Source organism: Arachis hypogaea, chromosome 10 (assembly GCF_003086295.3).
Source record: "Arachis hypogaea cultivar Tifrunner chromosome 10, arahy.Tifrunner.gnm2.J5K5, whole genome shotgun sequence".
Taxonomy (NCBI): Eukaryota; Viridiplantae; Streptophyta; class Magnoliopsida; order Fabales; family Fabaceae; genus Arachis; species Arachis hypogaea.
The window spans coordinates 4990731-5012260 of NC_092045.1; the positions used below are offsets into that span (position 1 = coordinate 4990731).

The following is a 21530-nucleotide window of genomic DNA, read 5'->3' on the forward strand; positions in this document are numbered from 1 at the left end:
TACTCTTAATAATCTTATTCTTAATATTATTTTGAAATGCACATTTTGATGATTTTATTATTATCTATGATTAACTTTTTATTTAATTTATCTTTTCTAATGGAATTATAATCTATATTATAAAAAAATTACGTTAAAACATAGTAGACGAGAATTATAATTATAAAAAAGAGTACTAAAATAATAAAAAAATTAAATATTTATCTTGTAGTGATTGAAATAAATTTGAAAATTCTTAATGATGTTTGTTATATAGTATATTTTTAGTACTATTTTTTAGTACGCTATAATTTTTTACTATTATTATTATTTACAGTTAAATTTTTGTTTAATTTACTTTACCTAACAAGATTAATAAATCATACTATAAAAAGATAATAACAAAAATAATATACAAAAATTACAATTATAAAGATATTTTTTTTGTGACTACAATTATAAAGATGTATAATGTCAAACAAACAATTAACAAAAAATAATAAATAATAAAAAAAAGAGTTCATATCAATAGAAATAATAAGAATTTCATAATTAATACAATAACGTGTATAAAAGATAAATTTAGTAAAAAGTAAATAAATATCTAGTATCAATAGTTAAAAGTCAGTTAAAAAAACGCAAAAGTTAAAAATTATTGCTTCTTCTAAATATAATTTTGGTAACAAAATTATTTATGCGTTCATAAATAAAAAATTATCCAAATAAAAAATTAAAGCTTTTACAAAATTTAAACATACTTTTTTTTACGTAATTGTCAAATACATCCTAAATAATTGATTAAAATAAAACTTAAAGGTAATTAAAAATAGTAGAAAGAGATGAACAAAAAAGATTGAGACCAGACAAATCAATTTATTTACAGAGTTATGTAGTTATGCTTATATTTATATTAATAAAACATAAACAAACTTTTTAAAATATTTGAGCATTTTTAAAAGAAAAATAGAGTTTCCTAGTAAAAAACAAAACACAGCATTGACATGTGAAATATAATAATCTGTTAAGCGTGGAATAACGTTTGAAATTTCAAAATTTTAACTACCAAAACTCCTTTTTAAAAATTTTCAAAATACTAACAAACAATACGAAATAAGAGGAGAAATAAAAAAGTAGTTTTTTTTTTAAAAAATATTTAAACTAAAAAATAAATCTTAAAACAACTGAATAACAAATTAAGACGTTAAGTTACCAAAAAATAAATTAAGACGTTAAAAAATGAAAATAGTATCTAGTACTAACTCAATTACAAAGTCAACGTAATTCTTATTTTATTTTATAAAAAAATTGATTCTCAAACATATTAGTTAAAAAAAATATATAAATTTTTTTGACTATTTTAATATATTAAAAATTAAAAAAAAATTATTCAACTTTTAAATTTATGCCATCTAAAGAGTGTCTTAAAATAATTATTTTATAAAAGATGTCATTTTATAAAAATTGTAAAATCAATAACGTGGAGTACATAGAATCATAGATAATTCATGACTATAACAAAACATTTAATTTAAATTTTAATCTAATAAATTTTTATTTTCATCAAATTTAAAAGAAATTGAATTGAAATAGAAAATATCCGTATATATTATGTAAATTAAAAAATTATTTTATGGAGTGATTTAAGTTATTTTATTTTTAAGAAATATAAAAAAGAACAAAAAGTAAATAAATAATATTTGTTTTGTAAATTAATAAGAGTAAGAATTTCTATGAAATAGATAGTAGTCATAGTACATAATTAGGTTCATTGTACAAAAATGGATTAAATGAGGGTGTTAAAGGAGATAAGAAGGGTGGCAAGGGCATATGTTGAAATTGTTGACTGATGAGGCCGAGTTGAAAAGTCAAATGTGGGAACAAAGACCAACCTTAATTCCCTTTTTATGAAACTTTTGTCTCTCATCATCTCTTAACCAATCCGCACATGCTTCACATACTTACACCTCCTCTCATCTCTAAAAAAAGCCACAAAAGTTGTCATCCATTTCTCAAGTCTTCCCAACGTCAATGTCACTTCCAAAAGCCAAAGGGAATCTAATCTAATCTACCCTTCTTAATTTCTAGTTTTCCACCGAAATTTCCCCACACTATATATCAAATAAAGGAACACAAGCCTAGTAATTATAAGCTAACAAAGAGTAAGTCCACTACCATGTGATCCTGTTTACTTGTTTCTTACCTCAACTTCCCAAAATACTCCTCACCTACACCCTGCTGCCGCACATTTTTCATATCCTTTATGGTCAATCCACTCTATTTTTTCTTTTTCATTTCCATTTCTTCCCCCTTCTATATACTCCTCATTCAGCACTATTATAATTTACCAGTGCTTAGTTTAAGCTTAAAGCACAAAACACGACAGGAGCGGCAACAAAAAAAAAAAAGACAAAACAGCGCCGTTTTGAGTGTGAGACAGTGAGAGTGAGAGTGTTTTGGAGAAAGAGAAATCAAATCAATGGAAGGGGGGAATAGGGCGGAAGCGGAGCGGTGGCTGTACACGGCCAACAAGCTCCTGAGTGCACGTGACCTGCATGGAGCTCGGTCATTCGCCATCAGGGCCCGCGAGTGTGACCCACGCTTCGAAGTCACAGAGCTACTTCTCACCGTAATCGACACCCTCGTGGCCGGCGAGGCCAGGATCAACGACCTCGTTGACTGGTACAGCATTCTCCAGGTTATTCGCTACTCACATAATCTCGACTACATCGCCGCCCAGTACCGCCGTCTCGCTGCCATTCTTGATCCACACCGCAACCCATTCGCGTTCTCCGCCTACGCCTTCTCCCTCGTCAACGACGCATGGTCTGTACTCTCAAACCCTTCCAAGAAAGCAATCTTCGATAACGACCTCAGGCTCCTTACCGAACCTCCTCCTCCTCCTCCTTCCCAACCCGCCCCTGTTCCTATCGTCCCTCAAGCTTTTCCAATCTTGCAGCAGAGGCATAATCTCAACAACCACCAAAACAATCATAATCAAAGCCACGACTTGAACCAGAACCAGAACCAGAACCACTTCCTCCACCAAAATCCGAATCAGAATCAGAACCACCTCATCAACCAGAATCAGCAGCAGCGACAGCGTCAGCAGCAGCAGCAGCAACAACAAGAGGAGGAACGGCAAAGGCAACAACAAGAGGAAGAACGGCAAAGGCAACAACAAGAGGAGGAACGGCAAAGGCAACAACAAGAGGAGGAACGGCAAAGGCAACAACAAGAGCAAGAGCAACAGAAACGGCGAGAACAAGAACAAGCGCTGCAACTTCAACGGCAACAACAAGAGCAAGAGCAATGGAAACGGCAACAACAAGAACAGGCGAAACTGCAACTGCAACGGCAACAGCAACAGCAGCAGCAACTGTTTTCACTGAGTAAGAACGCTATATCGACGGAAGCTCCCAGGGTTGTGGTGGTTGAGGAGGAGGAAGAGGAGGAGAGGCCGAGTCAGGACAATGTGACTCAGCTGACTGAGCCAACTCGGCCGGCTAGGGCTACTGAGTCGATTGAAACCGAGCTGAATGGAGCTTTCTGGACTGCGTGCCCTTACTGTTACGGTTTGTTTGAGTATCCGAAGGTGTACGAGGAGTGTACCTTGCTGTGCCAGAGCTGCCGGAGGCCTTTCCATGCGTTGGCGGTGAGGTCGCCGCCGGAGTTGACCGGGAAAGACGGGTTCATGTCCTTCTGCAGTTGGGGTTTCATGCCGCTAGGGTTTTCTGGTGATTTCAAGGATATAAGTGGTTCTGCTTCTCAATGGAACCCTTTCTCTGCTTTGGTTCCTTGTCCTCTCAAAGGTGCTGACAGATGGAGACATCTGAGAGGGCCTTGGGCTTACTATGATGATGAGGCTGCCGCCGCGTTTGTCGACCATTCCGATACGACGGAAGATGATTCTGACGATGAGGATTGGAGGAATATTAATGCGAATAAGAAGGTGGGGAGGAAAAGAAGAAGAAGAAGGAATAGGAAGAGTTCTGCCACCACTGCTGGTGGCAATGCAAGCACACCAGTGGAGAGGCCTAGGAGAGGGGTTCGTAACCGTTCTGGCAATGCTGGTGTGGAAAATGGTGAGGCTGTTGGTGCTGACTCTGCAGCAGTGCCCATTGCAGCTAGGCTAGAATCTGGCAAGAAAGCTGCATTGGCAAGTTTGAGGAGGAGGGGTGCTGGTAATTTGGGGAAGTTGGATCTGAATGTGGAGTTTAGTAATGATGTGGAAGAGACTGCCAATGGAGTACGCGATAGGGCGAATGCAGGTGGGCCGGGTAATGCGGAGGATAACATTGAAGGGATTGGGTTCTTTGAAGGGCTTGATGAGTTCTTGAGCAGCTTGCCTATTCTCAATGCTGTTGCAGATGATAAGGTTAAGGGTCATTAGTCTTTCAGTGACTTTTTTTTTTGTTTAGTTATTATTGTAGACTTTTGGTATGGTTGGTACTCATGCTGAACTTTTGTGAATTCTGGTTATGTTAGTCTATAATAACTTCAGCAATACCTCCTTATTTTTGTTTTGACCTGTTTGAGGAGGATGACTTAATTTTGTGTAGATTCTGCATGTTTTTTTGGGAAGCATATAATGCTCATTGGATTTTAGTTTATTGGCATACTAAGTACTAACCATGGCTGTGAGCAACATGAATCCTTAATGAGTTAATGTATCTAAGTGTTTCATTTGGTGTTTGAGCCTTATTCTTTTAAGTTGTCCATCCTACAACATAGAGAGATACTCTTTGTTCTCTCTCGAAACTCGATTATCATGTTAATCACGGCGTGAAAATTGATTTGTGTTTAGTCTTCTTTCATTTCATCCTAATTTGTCTGTAGTTTTTTATTTTCTCTCTAGCTAGCCAATGGGTCCATTAAGATATGTGTTTGGTGGAGTTATATTAATGTTTACGTGTTTATACTGGTGGAGTCTTTAATTTTTCTGTTAATCACGGCGTGAAAATTGATTTGTGTTTAGTCTTCTTTCATTTCATCCTAATTTGTCTGTAGTTTTTTATTTTCTCTCTAGCTAGCCAATGGGTCTATTAAGATATGTGTTTGGTGGAGTTATATTAATGTTTACGTGTTTATACTGGTGGAGTCTTTAATTTTTCTTTCATAAGGGGCTGCTAGCTGCTAGCTGTTATTGTATTCTCCTTCACAAATAGGCTTGATTACATCTCTCTTGTAAATCTTTGTATTGCAGTATGTATTTGGTTCAGATTTTAGATGTAGTATCTGGTCCTGTACATATAGGTTTTCTGTAAGGTTAATTTTTTACATCCCACCAGGTTGGTTTTGGTTAGTACTTCTCACAATCTCATAAGAATTGTTTATGGTATATACGTTTCGATGATGATATTGGTACATATTAAGCTCTGCGAAGTGCTACCGTGTATTGTCTTTCCTGTTTTGATTTTTGATCATGTGAAGTTGTGATACTGATAAATTGCGAAGAATTCTACATATGTCATGTGATGCTACATGTCACCTTTTATTTTTATAATTAGGTTAACAATGATGTTTTTTAAAATTCTGATTTTTAATATCAATTTTGGCACTATTTAAAATTTAAGGTACATAAACCAGGCTTTCCAATTTCTGTTTCGAACAAAATTAAAAAAATCTTAGGTACAATAATTATTAGCACTTTTTTATTTTTCATATTGGAAAGAAGATGGAGTATCACATGGGTATGAGAGTACATAGTGCTGTACGCAAGTGTGATGGTTTGGAAATCGCTGGGTCCGATTTCATGATTTGTAAAATTTTTTCTCAATGAAAATCGGTGGTCCGATTTCTTTAGACCCAAAAAAATTTGAATGTAAAGCATGAAATCGGTGGGTCCGATTTCCATGCACTGCCTTCCATAAACCATAAATCGGACGGTCCGATTTGTGTTCCCTTTCAACTGCAATAAATCGGACCGTCCGATTTCTTCCCTTCACCTGAACGCCGTTACAACGGTGTAAAACTCCCCCAAGTTCCATAACCCAGCATTACACCAAACTTGATCTCATATGAAAAAAAATTAGCAATTAGCCCAATAATTAGATCCTTCGATTTTAGTTTCTTTTATAATTTTAAAAAACATAAAAAATAATTTAATTATTCTATTAGTTTTTATAGTTATAATTTTATTAATTTTTTAATTTAATTTTTATTTTTTTAATTGAATTTTTATACTGTTTTAATTTTATAATTAGGTCCTATTCATATAAAAAACGTTAAAATTAATACAGTAATTTTTTTAAAATATATGTGATCAAAGATTTATTTAGATTTTTAAGTATGAATATTTTTAATTTATTTAAAAAAATATTCAGTTAATTCTAATATTTTTTACACTAAAAAATATCTAATTATAAAATTAAAAAAATATACAGATTTAATTAAAAAAAATAAAGTATAAGTAACTGATTAAAAATTTAGTAAAATGTTAAACCACAAAATTAACCATTGTATGTTGCTTTTATTTTCTTTTTTGGGTTTGACGTCACTGCTGTGGGTCTACCTGCTCTTTTTCACTCAACCTAACCTGCCAAGTTTGGATTGAGCTCTTGGATCGAGAACATTGTTTACTTAAATTGGTCCCATTGGATTAAGAACATTTTTTACTTAAATTGGGCCCATTGGATCGAGAACATTTTTTACTTAAATTGGGCCCATGAAGATGTTTCCCGGGTGTATGATATGGTACTAATTTTTGGGTGAGCGTGGTCCAATATTTTTAGTCCATAGTTCTCTTTTTGGTATTGAGTCCATACATAATTTCTAACAAAACTTTGATTAGTGAAATTTAGCTTCTTCGCAAACAAAACTTTTCATTAATGAAACTCAACTTTTTCGATTATGTGAAAAAGAAGAATTAAAATTTGAAATGGTTTATATTTATATGGAATTAGGGATTAACAACATATTCAAGCATTCCTTTTTTTTTTTCCTTCTCATAGTACATTTTGTACACAATCATAAACTTGTTTTCAGTAACAACGATGATTTTGGTATAGTTGTTAACGCAAACTGTAACCTCAAGAATTTGGGTTCTGTTAGAAAAAGAAATTAGACAATTTTTTTGATGCTCTGATTAAAAACATTCAAATAATAATTTAAATGTAAAAGTGGTCAACACCACCATGATTATAGCTAATTTCAAAGAATACAGTTGTAGATCCCATAGCATAGTTCAAAATGAAGCGTGTACAATGTACTATGCTTTATTACTACCTTTCCTTTTTTCCTTTACACGTATTTGGCCTCAGATCTGCCACCAGGTTTTAATTCCTTTTATGTTGTGTACATTTTCGTCAAATAAAATAGAATCTTCCGTAGCAATTAGTACTTGTTAAAATTACTTAAAATAGAAATTTCTGAAACTCTTTATATATATATATATTGAAAAACTTAATTGTAAGTATTTTTAACATGAATTTTCTATTTTAGTTAAAATATTTTACAGTTGAATCCATTTGAGTATCCAGAAGTTTCCATAGTTTTACTGGCCCATGCAAAAGCGGAAAACGCCAAATGAACAAAAAGGAGGGTTTTGGGGGAATAAAGAAAGTCAAAAAAAGTTTACAACTTTTTCATTGGAAGGAATCATGGAGAAGTGGTGGTGCACACTTCACAGGCAACTGTGCATAATTAAAATAATACAAAAAAATAAAAGTATTTTGTTATGGTTACTTAAGAACCTTGGTTTCTCCGTCTTTGTTGGAGAAAACATGTAACCAACTTTACCTACTCATTTTTAATAATAATAGTAAGTACGGTCCTAACTTCCAACCAATGACTGTTTTATTCAGTTTCCCATTCCTAATTATTTTGATTTTTCATATTTCTATTTGTTTTTGTTCTCTCTTTCTTCAATGGCAGCTCCTCCTCTTTCTTCTTCCACCAATTGCTTTGTTGAGCCTGCCACATCACCGGTACTATTCTCTTTTCTTGCACATGTCTATTAGTTTTGTTGTTGTACTTGTGAATTAGCTCATCATTGTTCAGTGAATCTGATGTAGCAGATCTTTGGCGGTGCTCGCAAAACAGGAAAATTTTTTGAGCAGCCACATTTGAGAATTTTGCCAGCTTTAAGGTTAGTGATCATTAACTAACCTCTGTTTTTTACCTATGTTAGATTTGCTTACTTTATTTTCTAGTCTTGTGAAAATTTTCATGTTATATAGTATGACAATAATTACTTGAAGAACATGTTAGGAAATGAAGGACTCATTTAGGATCATTCGGTTGAGCATTTTTTATTGTTTGGATTTCTAGTTTTCTTCTAAACCAAAAAGGAAAAAGAATTTACATCCAAGGTTTATCATAGAAGTATTTAGTTTTTTAAACTGAAACAAAAGTATGGATATGGTTATGCAGTTTGACTCTCCCCTGAACATTGAACATACAAGTATTCTAATCTCTGGCCATTTCATTTTGGTTACTTGAATATTTCAATCTTTTCTTGTTTCATAAATTATCTAATCACACTATTCTATAGGCTGATATTTGATCATTGGCAATCACAGTCATGGTAGCTAAATCCTATACTAGTATTCTAATCTCTGGCAATTTCATTTTGGTTGGTTGAATATTTCAATCTTTTCTTGTTTCATAACTTATCTAATCACACTATTCTATAGGCTGATATTTGATATTTGGGAATCACAGTTATGGTAGCTAAATCTATACTAGACTGATTTGCTGTGTTTTTGTAGCTACTTATTTGAACTAAGAACAACATACTTATTAAGTTAATATTATTGTCATGAAAGCCAATGAAACTTTGTTTTGTCTTCTTTTTTTCCATGTGATTTCATACGTCTCGCTCTAATGTTTGCAGGAGAAGTCAAGGTTTCGCTTTAAAGGCTTCTATGGGGTCTCCAGGATTTACACAACAACTTAATAAAAGCAAGCTAGAGACCTTATCTAAAGCTGAAGACAGATGTGATATATTTGATATTCTGAAAAATAGATTTTTAAGTTTTAAGAGTAAATATATGTAAGTATCAGAAAAAGGCCACACTCTAACTCAGTCATGTTCATTTCTGATGCCTAACAAAAGGAAGACACTTAATTAATGTTGATTTCTGTTTTCTGTTAGTGAAAATGTTGAACAGTTTGAAAATCTTGCTAAGGCTCAAGCACCAAAGGTAATTGTTCTTCCCTTTTCTATCTTTCATTTTGCTGAGTTTCTTTCTTATTCCTTTTACAGCATTTCTCTCCTCTCCCAACACTAAAGCCTTAGCTAAAAATAAGTATTCTTCCCTAACAATTCCCGGAACAGTTCATGGTTATTGCCTGTGCAGATTCCAGGGTTTGCCCCTCGAATATTTTGGGATTTCAACCAGGAGAAGCATTCGTGATTCGCAATGTTGCTAATTTGGTTCCCACCTTTGAGGTATCTATATTCTATCACAGTATGTTCAATATATTTGGGTGTGTTCAATTGCCATTTTGTTATTGTTGCTAGAATAAAAAGAGATACCATACTTGCATCTCTAATTCCTTTTCCCTTATGCAGAGTGGACCCTCAGAAGTAAATGCTGCATTAGAGTTTGCTGTAAACACTCTTCAAGTAAGCATCATTTTGTTCCCTACTCTAGGAATTCCTAATCTTATTCACTTTTTAGTTTGGGCAAGTATTCATGTATCTAAAGTTGAAATTCATTTTGATTAAAATAATGGTTGATCTTGATCTTATGATAATTGCAACTTTTATTGGAAAGATTAAGAGTTGAGCAGAATAATTTTCATTATTGCAGGTTGAAAACATCTTAGTCATTGGCCACAGCTGCTGTGGAGGTATACGAGCTCTTATGAGTATGGAAGACGATGCCAATGGAAGGTTGGATTGCTTGATTTTAGTTGTTGGCTCTCATATATTACTTCCTTTGATTAAATGTACTATACATTGCTAAGTTCAACATTCTTTATTTTTCTATTAGCTTTATACACAATTGGGTTATTGTTGGGAAGAATGCAAGAAAGAAAACTGAGGCTGCAGCTTCCACCCTCAGCTTTGATGACAAGTGCAGGCATTGTGAAAAGGTGATATTTTTTGTTGTCCCATTTGGCTGTGTTGAGATTTCAAAATGTTGAATAATTTGAATGGTTCTAAAATAGTATGTTGCACTGAGAAGGGAGTGCCTATGGTATTTAGAGAGAAATAATCTTGAGGCCTTATCTGTAACTTTCTTAATATGATTTTGAATATACAAGTTTTGATGTATTCTTTTGTCTTTTGAATTTAAATGGAAAATTGGGGGTATTGAGGAATTGCTAACTTGGAGGCATGTCATGAAATGAGACACCTATCAGATTTTATCTCCATGAAAATGAGACTGCATTTCACAACACAGAATGAGTGTTTCTATTTATAATTTTATATTGTCTTCTTGCTGTTCAAATTGAATGTGTCCAATACTATCCTTTCATGTTTCATTTGATCCAAATGATAGATAGGATTGATGAAATGTTAAATCTATTGAGTGACTTCAAATTTTAATGTTTTAAGTGATTTTTGTACAGGAATCAATTAATCACTCCTTAGTGAACCTACTAACTTATCCATGGATAGAAGAAAAGGTGGCCAATGGAAAACTTTATGTTCATGGTGGCTATTATGACTTCATTAAATGTTCATTTGAGAAATGGACATTGGATTACCAGGGAACCAAACTGGAGGAAGATGGCAGAATTGCTGCTAAAAACAAAGTTTTGTGGTGCTGAGATTTTACACCTATTTTCCCTGTGGAATGTATTCTTATTTATTGTCTTGAGTTTGTATTATTAGCAATTTAAAAGCATAGGCTATGCATTTGATTACAATTCATAAAATATTGTATTTTAAGTAGTTAGAACTTATAAGAGACCCATGGACCATTGCAAAGCACGTGAACGTTTATCTGTGCATTCTAAATAAAGTCATTATCAGCCTTGGCCATGTGAAGCAGTGATGGAATTTTTCATATTCACACATTGTTGTCTGTTGAAGCTAAATTCCTAAGAAGTTATATGCTTATATTTGTTGTAAAAAAAAAATGTGAAATGTTATTTAAAAATACCTCATCCACATGATGGTGGATGGAAGTATGTGGCTATAGTTTTAATGTAAAAGTTACTTACAAAAAATAACATTTCTCCTTTTATGGTTCCATGCTTCCAAGTTGCAATAAGCAGATGAACAGGAATGACATTTATATGAACTACTACTACATCTTGATTATTGGTTTCATCAATTATGAATGAAATTCCATAAAATTTAAACCTACTTGATGAATATAATCCTCAGTATGGCAGAGAAAAAGCTGATAGGCTGATTTACAAGTGGCTCTACAAAGGTTTAAAATGTCTATCAAGATAACTTTTTTCATAAACCACATATTGTTTTACACTTGTCCCCATAACAGGACAACTAGCCTTACCATGTTCATGTGGTTTGTTCCATACCAGACGGATTCTGTGGATTTGGGCCTTAAACAAGACAATATTTCATCTCATCACCTATAGTAAAAACAAAAACCAGTGTCAGACAGCTAAGAGCTCTACTGGAATTGTTTTGTTGAATGATTTTATCATATAATGATTGCATTAATCAATTATTGATATCTTGCAATAACCAAATACTAGAACCCTTGGAAAATATTAGTAGGAATTTGCTACATCTAACATCAGAAGAAGGCATGCACAAGGAAAATTAGTCCTAGAAACACTGCAAGTTGAATTTTCCAGCAGATTCAGCATCTCATTAGACTTATGTTGAATCATAATTGATATATACTATATCCATTCTACAATATTAGTCCTTTAAGATCCTGCATTAAAATTAAGAAAGTGCTTAAATGTTCTAAATTTTCTAAAACAATAGATATAAATGACTGAAATAACTACAACAACAAAATTTTAACCTATGCAGAACAGATTACATAAATCAAACGATGATATTGAATCCTATTATGTATCATGTCTACAGTGAGACTCTTTACATATAGATTTCTTTTGACTATTTCATATATGGTTTTCTTAGGTCTTTTTCTATCTTTTGTCTTTTGCCTACCTTCTATCTCATCTACCTTCCTAACCGGATGCTTTGTTGTTCTTTTTTCTACATTTTCAAACCATCTGAGACGAAATTCTACCATCTTTTCAAAAATAGGCGCTACTTCTCTCTTACTACTGTTAATCCATCTCTTATATCTCCACCTGAAATATCTAGTGCTAAGAAAAAATTCCCTTATGATATATATCATTATCATTATTAAGCAGCTGAATTAGTGACAGTAGCAACTTATCCTGAGTAGCAAGCTGTCCATATGGGTCACAAGTTTCACAACCTTGTCTATATAAAGGCCATGCTATAACATCCCAATTCACAAAAACATTACTGCTACAAAAGCATATATTCCATAACAACCATTTGAATAGACTAGAAACATGGCTTCTTTCACTTTCTCATCACTCCTTCTACCAATTCTGCTCCTTTCTTTCTCACTAATGATCACTGACATTGCAGAGGCACGTAATGCTCCCAAAGTGCATGGCACTAAGAAACTGGAGCTGCCGCCTCTGCCGTTGGTGCCATCAGTGCTGCCTCCTCTCCCAAAGCTTGATGTGCCAGTTTCAGGTGTGCCAATTCCGGAACTGCCAATTCCACCTGTGCCTGCTGTTCCTCTTCCTTCACTGCCTGTGCCTATTCCTGCAATTCCTAAGGCCATTCCAACCACTACTCCATGAAAGAACTAAAACTTATATTCTTTGCTCTTGAACTTGTAACTTAGTGGTTAAGTTTCCTGCATCTAAATTTGGGTTCTGCTTTCTACTCTTCCACTGCATGTACTATCTATGTATTGTTTATAATATTGTTTGTGTGTAACTCTACGTGCCTCTCTTGTGGATTCCTTTTGTAACTGTGTGTGTCCTTAAATAACAAGTTATCTTCATTTTTTAGCATGTTATTGAATTCTTAGATACTACATGGTATTGTTTACTTTACTCCATATATATCCTCATCCATTGTTACTCAAGTTTAAAGTAGTAATAAACCAAACCCAACTTAGTAGTTTATTACCTTTTTATATAGTTGGATGATGAATATTTTATATCTCAAAAAAAATTAGGAAGGCAATTTGCATGAGTGAATATTATAAGTTTCGTTAAATTTATTAATTCAACAATTATTTCAAGGCTTCATCTTTTGTGACATATATAAACAAGACAATTCAAGTTATTTAACTTGGTTTTTAAATCGTTCTTACCTTAAGCACCAAAATCGTACGGAGGTGGTGGCGAAAGGAGAGATAGAGGTAGATCGTGGACAACTTCTTTTTCATTCCTTTCCCCTTCTTTCTTCTCTTCTCCCTTTGTAGGAGCAAAAATACTCTCTTTCTCTTATTATTTTTTTTATTTTATAATTTTTTTTGTTATAGGAAATTAGATTCAAAATTTTAAGATTTAAGTAAGGGTAAATGCTACCGTACTTAAAAAGTGGTGCTTATTTACTAAAAAAAGTTAAAAATTAATATTTAATTTAAAAGATATAAAAATAAATTATTTTTAAAAATTCAAAACTTACCACAAAAGGTAAGTTAGGCAAAGTTAGATAACAATTAACAGGTACTATAGAATTAACCTTAAGTAAAAAAGACAATTTTAAAACTTAATTTTAAAGCTTAAGGAAGATTTTGTATGCAACAAAAGATTGGGCACGAAAATTTTTTTTTGACCTATACGTAGTTAACCCTTCTAGAAATCAAAAACCACATTTTTTGTACTAGTTGGCCATAAAGGGACAAAACTTACCTTATCTAGTTCTAGTGGTTACATAGAGCACCCTCTCTCTCAGTAAATTCGTCTGCAAATATGACATTATACCTCGTATGGAGTTTGATGGTTCAATTATTTGAGTAATCGGCCTTTGCTGAGATATTACAGAAGCAATACATTTCGTGTACAAGGTATATAATGCCTTGTCAACTTATCAAGATTCAACTATAACCCCACAAAATCATGATGCAAACAACTTCAATGAATACATTTTTTTATCTATCTTTATTTTTTTTTAAATATACAAAATAAAAATAATAAAAATACCAGGCCTCTACAAGTTGTTAGTACTGCTACTAACAGGAAGAAAACATGGATTAGAAATTAATTATAAATTTACAGTTATCTTAACACCAAAGTCGTTGTAGTATAGTGGTGAGTATTCCCGCCTGTCACACGGGTGACCCGGGTTCGATCCCCGGCAACGGCGTTCCATATGTTTTTTTTTTTGCAGCAAAAAGAGGTTGGTTGTCCTAATTTAGAATTTGCAACGCTAAACTATCCAAGTCCAAGGAAGGTTAACTAACAAAACCAAATCTCTAAACATGTTTACCCACAAATTAATTAAAAAGCTTATCTATAAAAAAGGTCCCAATTGATGATAATAATATCTATCAAAACCAATTAAAGGATCTGCAATAATGGCCTCTTACCAGAGTTGGTTGATGATGGCAATTTTGGTTGCTATTGTTTCATTCTCAGGCATGAAGAGTGGCGTAGGAGCACGGCATCTTATGCAAGCAACAAGTGTAACATTGCCACCATTTCCAACACAGGGGAATGTTCCACCATTGCCACAGCTTCCACTTCCAAAGCCAACAATGCCCAACATTCCTTCTTTCCCAATCCCAACGACTATTCCAATCACTTTCCCCTTCTTCTCCCCACCACCTTCTACCACCACCACCACCACCACCCCTTGAAAGTTGAAAATATGAATATGATGATTATTATAAGCGCTGCATATACCTTCTTATATATATGTTCTTATTAGTTGTTCACTACTTATTGAGTTATTGTACTCGTCATTTATGTCATTTTTACCTTTCACTTTATTTGTTTAATTTTCTCGAGTCTTTTCTATTGTATGCACATCTAGATTATTGTATTTAGAGACCTATTATTTAGAATATATTACACTTTATAATTAATATAATTCCCATTTTGTGTTTAACACATTATTTTGCAAATTATATATAACAAACTAATGAAATCTTGCACTTAAAATTTAAATTTAATAAATATTATATTACATTTATATAATTATATCAAAATAAATTATTAAAAAAATTATTAGTTAAAACATAAAAACATAACATCCATTACTAATTTTACGGAAAAAATATGTATTTTAATTAAGAAACATAATTTTAGATCGAAATTGATATACCTAAAATATAATTTAAATTTGACCTAAAAAAGATATCGAATAAAAAAGATAAATTTAAACTCTATAAAATATATCTTATATTCATGTTGGATTTATGCATTTCCGATTAAGAGCAGGAGTATGGTGAAAAGGTTAAAATGTTTGATAAAACTAGAAAATAAAAGATGAAGAATTTTTATTGATTGCTAATTAATTGAATTGAATTATAAATTATGAAAGTAAAACTGAATTCAATTAATTATAATTGAATTTTTGTTAGGCTGGATTTGTGAAATACGAAACTTTTTTATTGTTGTCATGAATTAAAGTAGAAGAGTAGTTTAATAATGTTTAAACCCTTCTTTTAACACGGTAAGTAATTACAATTAACTCTTAATATGGTGGATGAATTGATATCAAATATATATATATAAAAGTTAGACTTGATTGTATAATAAGATTTCGATGATATTTTAAAATACTTATTGAGAAACAAATTAAAAAGGACAAATAATTACATTTAAATTTGAGATACTCAAATACTCCGAGAGCTATCGATTTGGATATGATTATTATATAATTAAATAAATCTTGAGAAGTAATAAAAAAGGGTTAACTTATAAGCAGTCAATCTTAATTTTGGATACAAGAATTTTTATTAGAATTTAATTTTAATGAACTGCATCTAATCATATAATGTCACATTAATAAAAATAATTATTTTTACATTGATAACGTGAATAATTATATAAAAAAATAGTTGTAATTGTACGATTGAGTAAAATACTTATACTATCTATTAACCAATGAGCAATGCTAGGGAACCAAAAGGGTATTAGCCAAAAATCAGTCAAATATCTTTGGGTGAATCTAAAATTTTTACGAGTTAATATATATGGATGTTTCTTCTGCTAAGTATCAAAATGTTTTTTTTCATACTAAATGGATGTTCTTTTATATATATTTTTATTTTTTTTGTATTACAAATATAAATGTTTCTATTTCTTTAAGAATTTCATATTTTTTTTAAATTTTATAGATATTTAATTATTTTTGCTAAAATATAATTGGATATTTCTTTTATTAAGTATTAAGATTTTTTTTCTATTAAATGAATTTTTTTTATATTTCTATAATTATTTAAGGAGTCCTTTTGATTAAGATTAAGTGTGTAGTTTGCAGTCTCTTATATGCTCTGAAAATTATTGGAATTGAAGATGCTAATGTTGCATCAAGAGGCCCGGAAAGACAAGAGCCTGTGAAATCCAATGTCACTAAAGGAGAAAACTCTAACCAAAAAAGAATTCAGTTAGAAGAAAGAATCAAAGATGAAAAAAAGAAAGGCGGTTAATTTGAAACGTTCAGGAAAACAAGCTGAAGCCTTAGACGCTCTTCGACGTGCCAAAATGTATGAAAAGAAGCTGTATTCAATGACATCTGGGTGATGATGGTACAGTTTCAAGCTGGAAATCTTGTTCAAATTGGTGAATTTGCCTTCGATGCTTGTATGCTTTCTTCTGTTCGTAAATATAGGAGAAAATACACATATTTGTCACTCATAAGCTACAATTGTGTTCCATGCCCGCCACCGCCTCCATGGCTTTTTAGGCTGTCCCCCCTTGAAATCGCCGTCGTCTTAGGGATCGAGTTCCAATTTAACTTCAACTGTAACGGTGGTTTCGGTAACACATCTGGTTCACGAAAGAGAAGCGGTTCTTGTCGACGGTGGCGAATTCAACGAACCAAATGTCGGTGATAAAAGAGGAGTGGGTCGCGGTGGGAAGACAGAGAGGACTTGACGTTGAGTGAGAGGGATCTGTATATGTGATTGTTAGAGGTGGATAGGTTAAGGTGAAAGAGAAGAAGAATGTTTTTATAGGTTTGAATTAGGTTTACTTAATCAATTTTAAAATTTTTAAATTTTGAATTTAAAAATTTTAAAATTAATTAATTATTAATATAAATTAATATTATTTTATTTAATTTTTTGCTAGTAACCTTTTGGTTACATATACTTTTCCTTAACCAATTATTTTTTATTGATTTTTGTTGCTTCCCTAACAAAATCGTTTATAATTTATTTTCAATAATGAGAACATGAAAATAATTAATCAAATGGAGCAGCTTACTTCAAAAAACTAAGTTTATTAGTATCAAGTTAATTTACTATATTAACTAGGGTTTTGCTAGGTAATGACTTTTTTATGAAAATAGATGAACAGAAAAAATATGGTTTACAAAATTTTGATATTCCTATATCTTATGAAAATTTATCGTAAGAAAAATTTCCAACTACTACAAAGTACAAACACTGAATCAACACATTTCTGTAGAAAATAAAAAAATAAATATAAAATACCTCTTTTTGTTGGTCAAATTGAGCTAATGGTAACTTTGAAACCGATGAAACGCTATATGCTGAACTCCATTAGATCAACCAACTTTACTAACACACAACAAATAATTTAATATTCTTGTAAATTAGGCAAGAAATAACAAAACTAGTGTTGGCCATCCTACATTTGAATATTTGTTTTCATAAATTATAATCAATTTACACAAGTTACAATAACCAAACAAGAAACAAAAATGATTTATTCAAATTAAAACAGGAAGGTGAACTAACAAGACCAAGAGTCTCTAGTTAGTTCTCCAAACTTTTGAGTTGAATAATTGAAATCACACACTCTAGCTAGCTCTATATAAGAACAAGCACCATATTTTGGCTTCTCATCCAATCTCAAAGCAAATCAATTTACCATATATTCTCTTTTCTTCTCTCATTTCATCAGCCATGGCATCATCAGTAAGAAGATCTTTGATGACAGCATTGCTTGTTGCTGTGATCACCATGTCAAGCATGAGCATAAGCCTAGCAGCTCGCAATCTTTTGCAAACAAGTGTTCCAAATTTGCCTGGAAACATTCCCAATCTGCCAAAACCAACAGCATTGCCACCATTGCCTACAATTCCAACACTGCCTTCAATTCAGGGCAATAATGTTCCACCATTGCCAACTATTCCAACTCTTCCACAACCATCAACTACCCTGCCTCCACTTCCAAGCATAAGCATCCCTAAGATCCCAACCGTCCCACAGATGAACCTTCCCCCGTTGCCGGCCACTTCACTTCCAAACTTTCCCTCAATCCCAACAACTATGCCCTCCATTCCTTTCTTCTCCCCTCCACCTTCACCCTCTGGCAATTAAAAGCTTTCTCTTGGTGGTTTATTATGCATGCAATGGATATTATGTTAGCTTGATTTCATATACGTACGCTTGTGTGTGAGAGAGAGTTTTATGATTGATGTTATCATTATTTCTTCTTTGTAGTTTGGTGTGAGAACATTGTACTATTTATTTTCCAGTTCATGAATTTATTGGTATTGCTTGTACTTTTTTCATACATTATTTATAGATTGTGACTTATTATACAATTATGAATTATGATGTCTTCTCCTTTTAAACTTCAGTGCTGTTTGTAATTTATTATTGCGTCAATGACTTATTCATGTGTATTAGAATTTAGAGACGTCACCTACCAAATGATAACAAAATAACTAATATTTTACCAAAAATTGAAGTGTACATTTCAAATGGAAACTATATATCACCATTAATCAGCAACAAAATTGACCAGTCAAGGTTGGAATTTATGGGATTCAAAAGGTGTCATGATAATTCGAGCTTAAATCTATGCTTTCAACTAATGAGAAAGGTACAGTCCATAGATGATAAATCCAACAATTAGTTCTTGAGAACAAGACATGAATATCCACCACATATTAATCTCTTTAGCTAAAATGCATTTTAGTACTCTAAACTGCTGATTCATCATTAAGGCCGTCTCTTTAGCTAGCCTAAGTTTGGTCACTGACAGCCATTAAGGTAAATAAGCTATGAAGGAAATATAATGAACCATAAGGTTGATCAAGATTCAAGAGGCATGAATCTTGTTACTTCTGCATCTATGGAAGACATATCGATGGCTCAATTAACACAGTCACCAACATTTGATGCCATTTAAAACCAATTTCGATTAGGTATAATCTATGAACTAAGAATTTCTTAACCCGGGGACTCAAAATCCAAGGGCAAGACCTTGACTAAACTGCAAATCCCCTTGACCTTTTCAAAATAATCCTTAACACTGTCCACCTTTTCATACTAATTTACTACAATCATATACTCCAGCAATGACCTGTTCCCATTTAGTTTTCTTAGCTTTCTTCACTGGCATGTCACTTTTGAGGATTGGCAATGTCCAGGCAAGCGGGAAAATTTTGGCACCAACATTGCCTGATTTTGTAAACATTCCTGCCCTGGATTTTCTTCCTTTTGCCCCCCAGAAACAGAGTGGCCAGAATAAAGGTTGGCTCCAATTACCACACTTCCTTGAGAATAATCCGGCACCTGTATGCTCCACAGCAAAGAATGTAGCATAATATAGGCTGCATAGCAAGTATATGCAGTAAAATAAAGGTTAAACTCCAAGTCTTCTAACTATGTTTATTTGCCCCCATGCCCATTAATGGCCTTCTTAGGTAGTGTATCATACTATCATATGATTCCCTCTTTTATAGAGCATGTGTTTCATATGTATGGAAAACTCTATTACTATTGAGTAGTTATGTTTATACTCTGCTGTTACAAGCTTCAGACTTGGGGGGACTATGGTAAACGAATTCAGGTCAATCAATAATTCAGACTCTTAGTTAATCTAAACAACTCCATAGTTAATAAGCACTTTACGCTGGCATATTCATCGGTTAATCAGACAACAACTACCATTCCATGCACTATAGACCAAGAATGATGGAGCAATTTCTCGACCAGTAAACAGAGGGACACAATAAGAATCAAGCATGCTTTTAAATATTGAAAAATGTAATTGGCATAAGCCACAAAATTCTGGTTTCACCAATATTAAGTCATATAAGCTGACCTTACAGAACCAAATCAATCAAAACCTTTTTGTCTCAAACACATCAGAAAATTCAAAGTATTCTAGCTAGCTTCATATTTGGGGTCGGCCACAACCAAGTGATATGCTATAACCAAAGCAAAAATGAAAATGCCAAGAAAGTTGGCAAGGAATCCCAAGACTTCATCATCAATCATCTCTAACTTCCTGAGGTACACAAGTAACATTAAAAGGAGATAAGCACATCATCAAATACAGATGATTAACATAATCTCAAATATCATTATTGAATTAAATCCACAAACAAATATAATTCCCCATTGGCCAAGAAACTAAACACCAAAAGTGATAAAATTAACATAATTGAACTCTCTGTAAATATGATTCAAACAACTTACAACTCCATTTAACTATGATATACAAGTCATAACACTACCAAGTTTGCCCCAATATTCCAACACTACCAAATTCAAATCTCAAAAACCTTGCCCCAATATCATTTTCACATTCACATTGCTTTTAAATATACAATCCAAATGCATCAGCTAAATTTTTAATCATGTATGAAAATAAATATGGGTCGTTGGATGTTAAATCCAAACAGAGCATTCAAAGCGTAAGGCGACTGAAACTAAACAGAAAGGGGAAAAATAAACATAAAAATAAAAAGATTTCAAAATCACATATCGTTGACAATCACAACGAACCAAAATGAAATCTCGTTCCTGCGATGCTTTTTCTAAAGGGGAAAAATTCAGCACTTCAATTGAGGGATAAACGACGAAAAATTCAATACCGAAACACAGGAATAACGAAATTAAAATAGAAAAGATGAGAATTTTGACCTTCTTGTGACGGTGAAGCAGTGGAGATGAGATGCTTTGTTTTGTAAATTTAGGATCGGAATTTGATATCAAACAATTACAAGTTTAAAACTCGCTCTAGCTGGTTCAGGGGTTGACCTTGACCTGAAATAAGGCGAGTTGTTAAACGCCGTCGTTTTCACATCGGCTTTCAAAACGTTACAATTAAAACAGAAATTTGTGGCTGCTGGGATTCGAGCCCAGGTCTCCACGGCCACAACGTGGAATTCTTACCACTAAACTACAGCCACTTTGTGCTACGTTTTTCAACAATTAAAAGAAGAATCGGATTCTATTTACTACCCTCTCATATCTGATTTTTTTATTTTATGCAAACATTGTAGAAACTAGAAACGACATTCAAGGATAAGATATAGAATTGTGATTGTGATTGTGATTGTGACTGGGGTGGGACACCAATGTTTTGTTTTGGTTCAATAATTTCAGCATAATAAATCATTTTGGCTAAGGGTCTTAAATTAATCATAATTATATATGTGTACGTGTCACTTTGTCTGCATGTATTATAATGAAAAAATTATTTTAAAAGACGTTAAGAGGATTTAATTATTATAAAAA

At 32.7% G+C, this 21530-nt stretch overlaps 3 protein-coding genes, 1 long non-coding RNA gene and 2 other non-coding genes across 14 annotated transcripts; 3 read left to right on the top strand and 3 right to left on the bottom strand.

Moving 5' to 3' along the window:
• Positions 1–2455: 2455 nt before the first annotated feature.
• Positions 2456–4369, top strand: LOC112717216 (uncharacterized). Its single transcript, XM_025769311.1, has one exon. The coding sequence runs from the start codon at positions 2456–2458 to the stop codon at positions 4367–4369; it is 1914 nt and encodes a 637-aa protein (XP_025625096.1).
• Positions 4370–7567: 3198 nt separating this feature from the next.
• On the top strand, positions 7568–10921 carry LOC112714812 (beta carbonic anhydrase 5, chloroplastic). Of its 8 annotated transcripts, none has more exons than XM_072205682.1 (10): positions 7568–7738; positions 7852–7904; positions 7992–8065; positions 8813–8971; positions 9074–9122; positions 9257–9370; positions 9494–9547; positions 9735–9817; positions 9918–10020; positions 10501–10921. In XM_072205682.1, the coding sequence occupies exons 4-10, from the start codon at positions 8844–8846 to the stop codon at positions 10699–10701; spliced, it is 732 nt and encodes a 243-aa protein (XP_072061783.1). In that variant the 5' UTR covers positions 7568–7738; positions 7852–7904; positions 7992–8065; positions 8813–8843; the 3' UTR covers positions 10702–10921. The 8 variants fall into 8 exon arrangements, with proteins under 8 accessions (XP_072061783.1, XP_072061780.1, XP_025622277.1 ...); XM_072205679.1 differs by having other exon boundaries at positions 7591–7738; positions 7995–8065; XM_025766492.3 differs by having other exon boundaries at positions 7607–7738; positions 7978–8065.
• A 217-nt stretch (positions 10922–11138) lies between these two features.
• On the bottom strand, positions 11139–13797 carry LOC140175927 (uncharacterized). The gene is made up of 2 exons (XR_011867045.1): positions 13227–13797; positions 11139–11475 (listed from the first exon to the last, which is right to left on the bottom strand). It is a non-coding gene; the product is annotated as an uncharacterized lncRNA (long non-coding RNA).
• Positions 13798–14152: 355 nt separating this feature from the next.
• TRNAD-GUC (transfer RNA aspartic acid (anticodon GUC)) lies at positions 14153–14224 on the top strand. Its single transcript has one exon. It is a non-coding gene; the product is annotated as a tRNA-Asp (tRNA).
• Positions 14225–20017: 5793 nt separating this feature from the next.
• LOC112714816 (dolichyl-diphosphooligosaccharide--protein glycosyltransferase subunit 4A) lies at positions 20018–21240 on the bottom strand. 2 transcript variants are annotated; one of them, XR_011867044.1, is made up of 3 exons: positions 21186–21240; positions 20934–21056; positions 20018–20295 (listed from the first exon to the last, which is right to left on the bottom strand). XR_011867044.1 is itself a non-coding variant. In XM_025766495.2 (2 exons), exon 2 carries the CDS (start codon positions 20283–20285, stop codon positions 20172–20174), a length of 114 nt encoding a protein of 37 aa, XP_025622280.1. In that variant the 5' UTR covers positions 20286–20295; positions 20934–20987; the 3' UTR covers positions 20018–20171. The 2 variants fall into 2 exon arrangements, 1 of the variants encoding a protein (XP_025622280.1); XM_025766495.2 differs by lacking the exon at positions 21186–21240 and having other exon boundaries at positions 20934–20987.
• On the bottom strand, positions 21131–21202 carry TRNAH-GUG (transfer RNA histidin (anticodon GUG)). Its single transcript has one exon. It is a non-coding gene; the product is annotated as a tRNA-His (tRNA).
• Positions 21241–21530: the final 290 nt, after the last annotated feature.

Bases quoted from the DNA above. Each gene is read 5' to 3' on its own strand.
- LOC112717216 (XM_025769311.1), top strand. From the start codon at position 2,456: ATGGAAGGGGGGAATAGGGCGGAAGCGGAGCGGTGGCTGTACACGGCC.
- LOC112714812 (XM_025766489.3), top strand. From the start codon at position 7,845: ATGGCAGCTCCTCCTCTTTCTTCTTCCACCAATTGCTTTGTTGAGCCT. The intron at 9,123-9,256 runs GTAATTGTTCTT...TTCCCGGAACAG, and splicing joins CTAAGGCTCAAGCACCAAAG to TTCATGGTTATTGCCTGTGC. The intron at 10,021-10,500 runs GTGATATTTTTT...ATTTTTGTACAG, and splicing joins AGTGCAGGCATTGTGAAAAG to GAATCAATTAATCACTCCTT.
- LOC112714816 (XM_025766495.2), bottom strand. From the start codon at position 20,285: ATGATTGATGATGAAGTCTTGGGATTCCTTGCCAACTTTCTTGGCATT.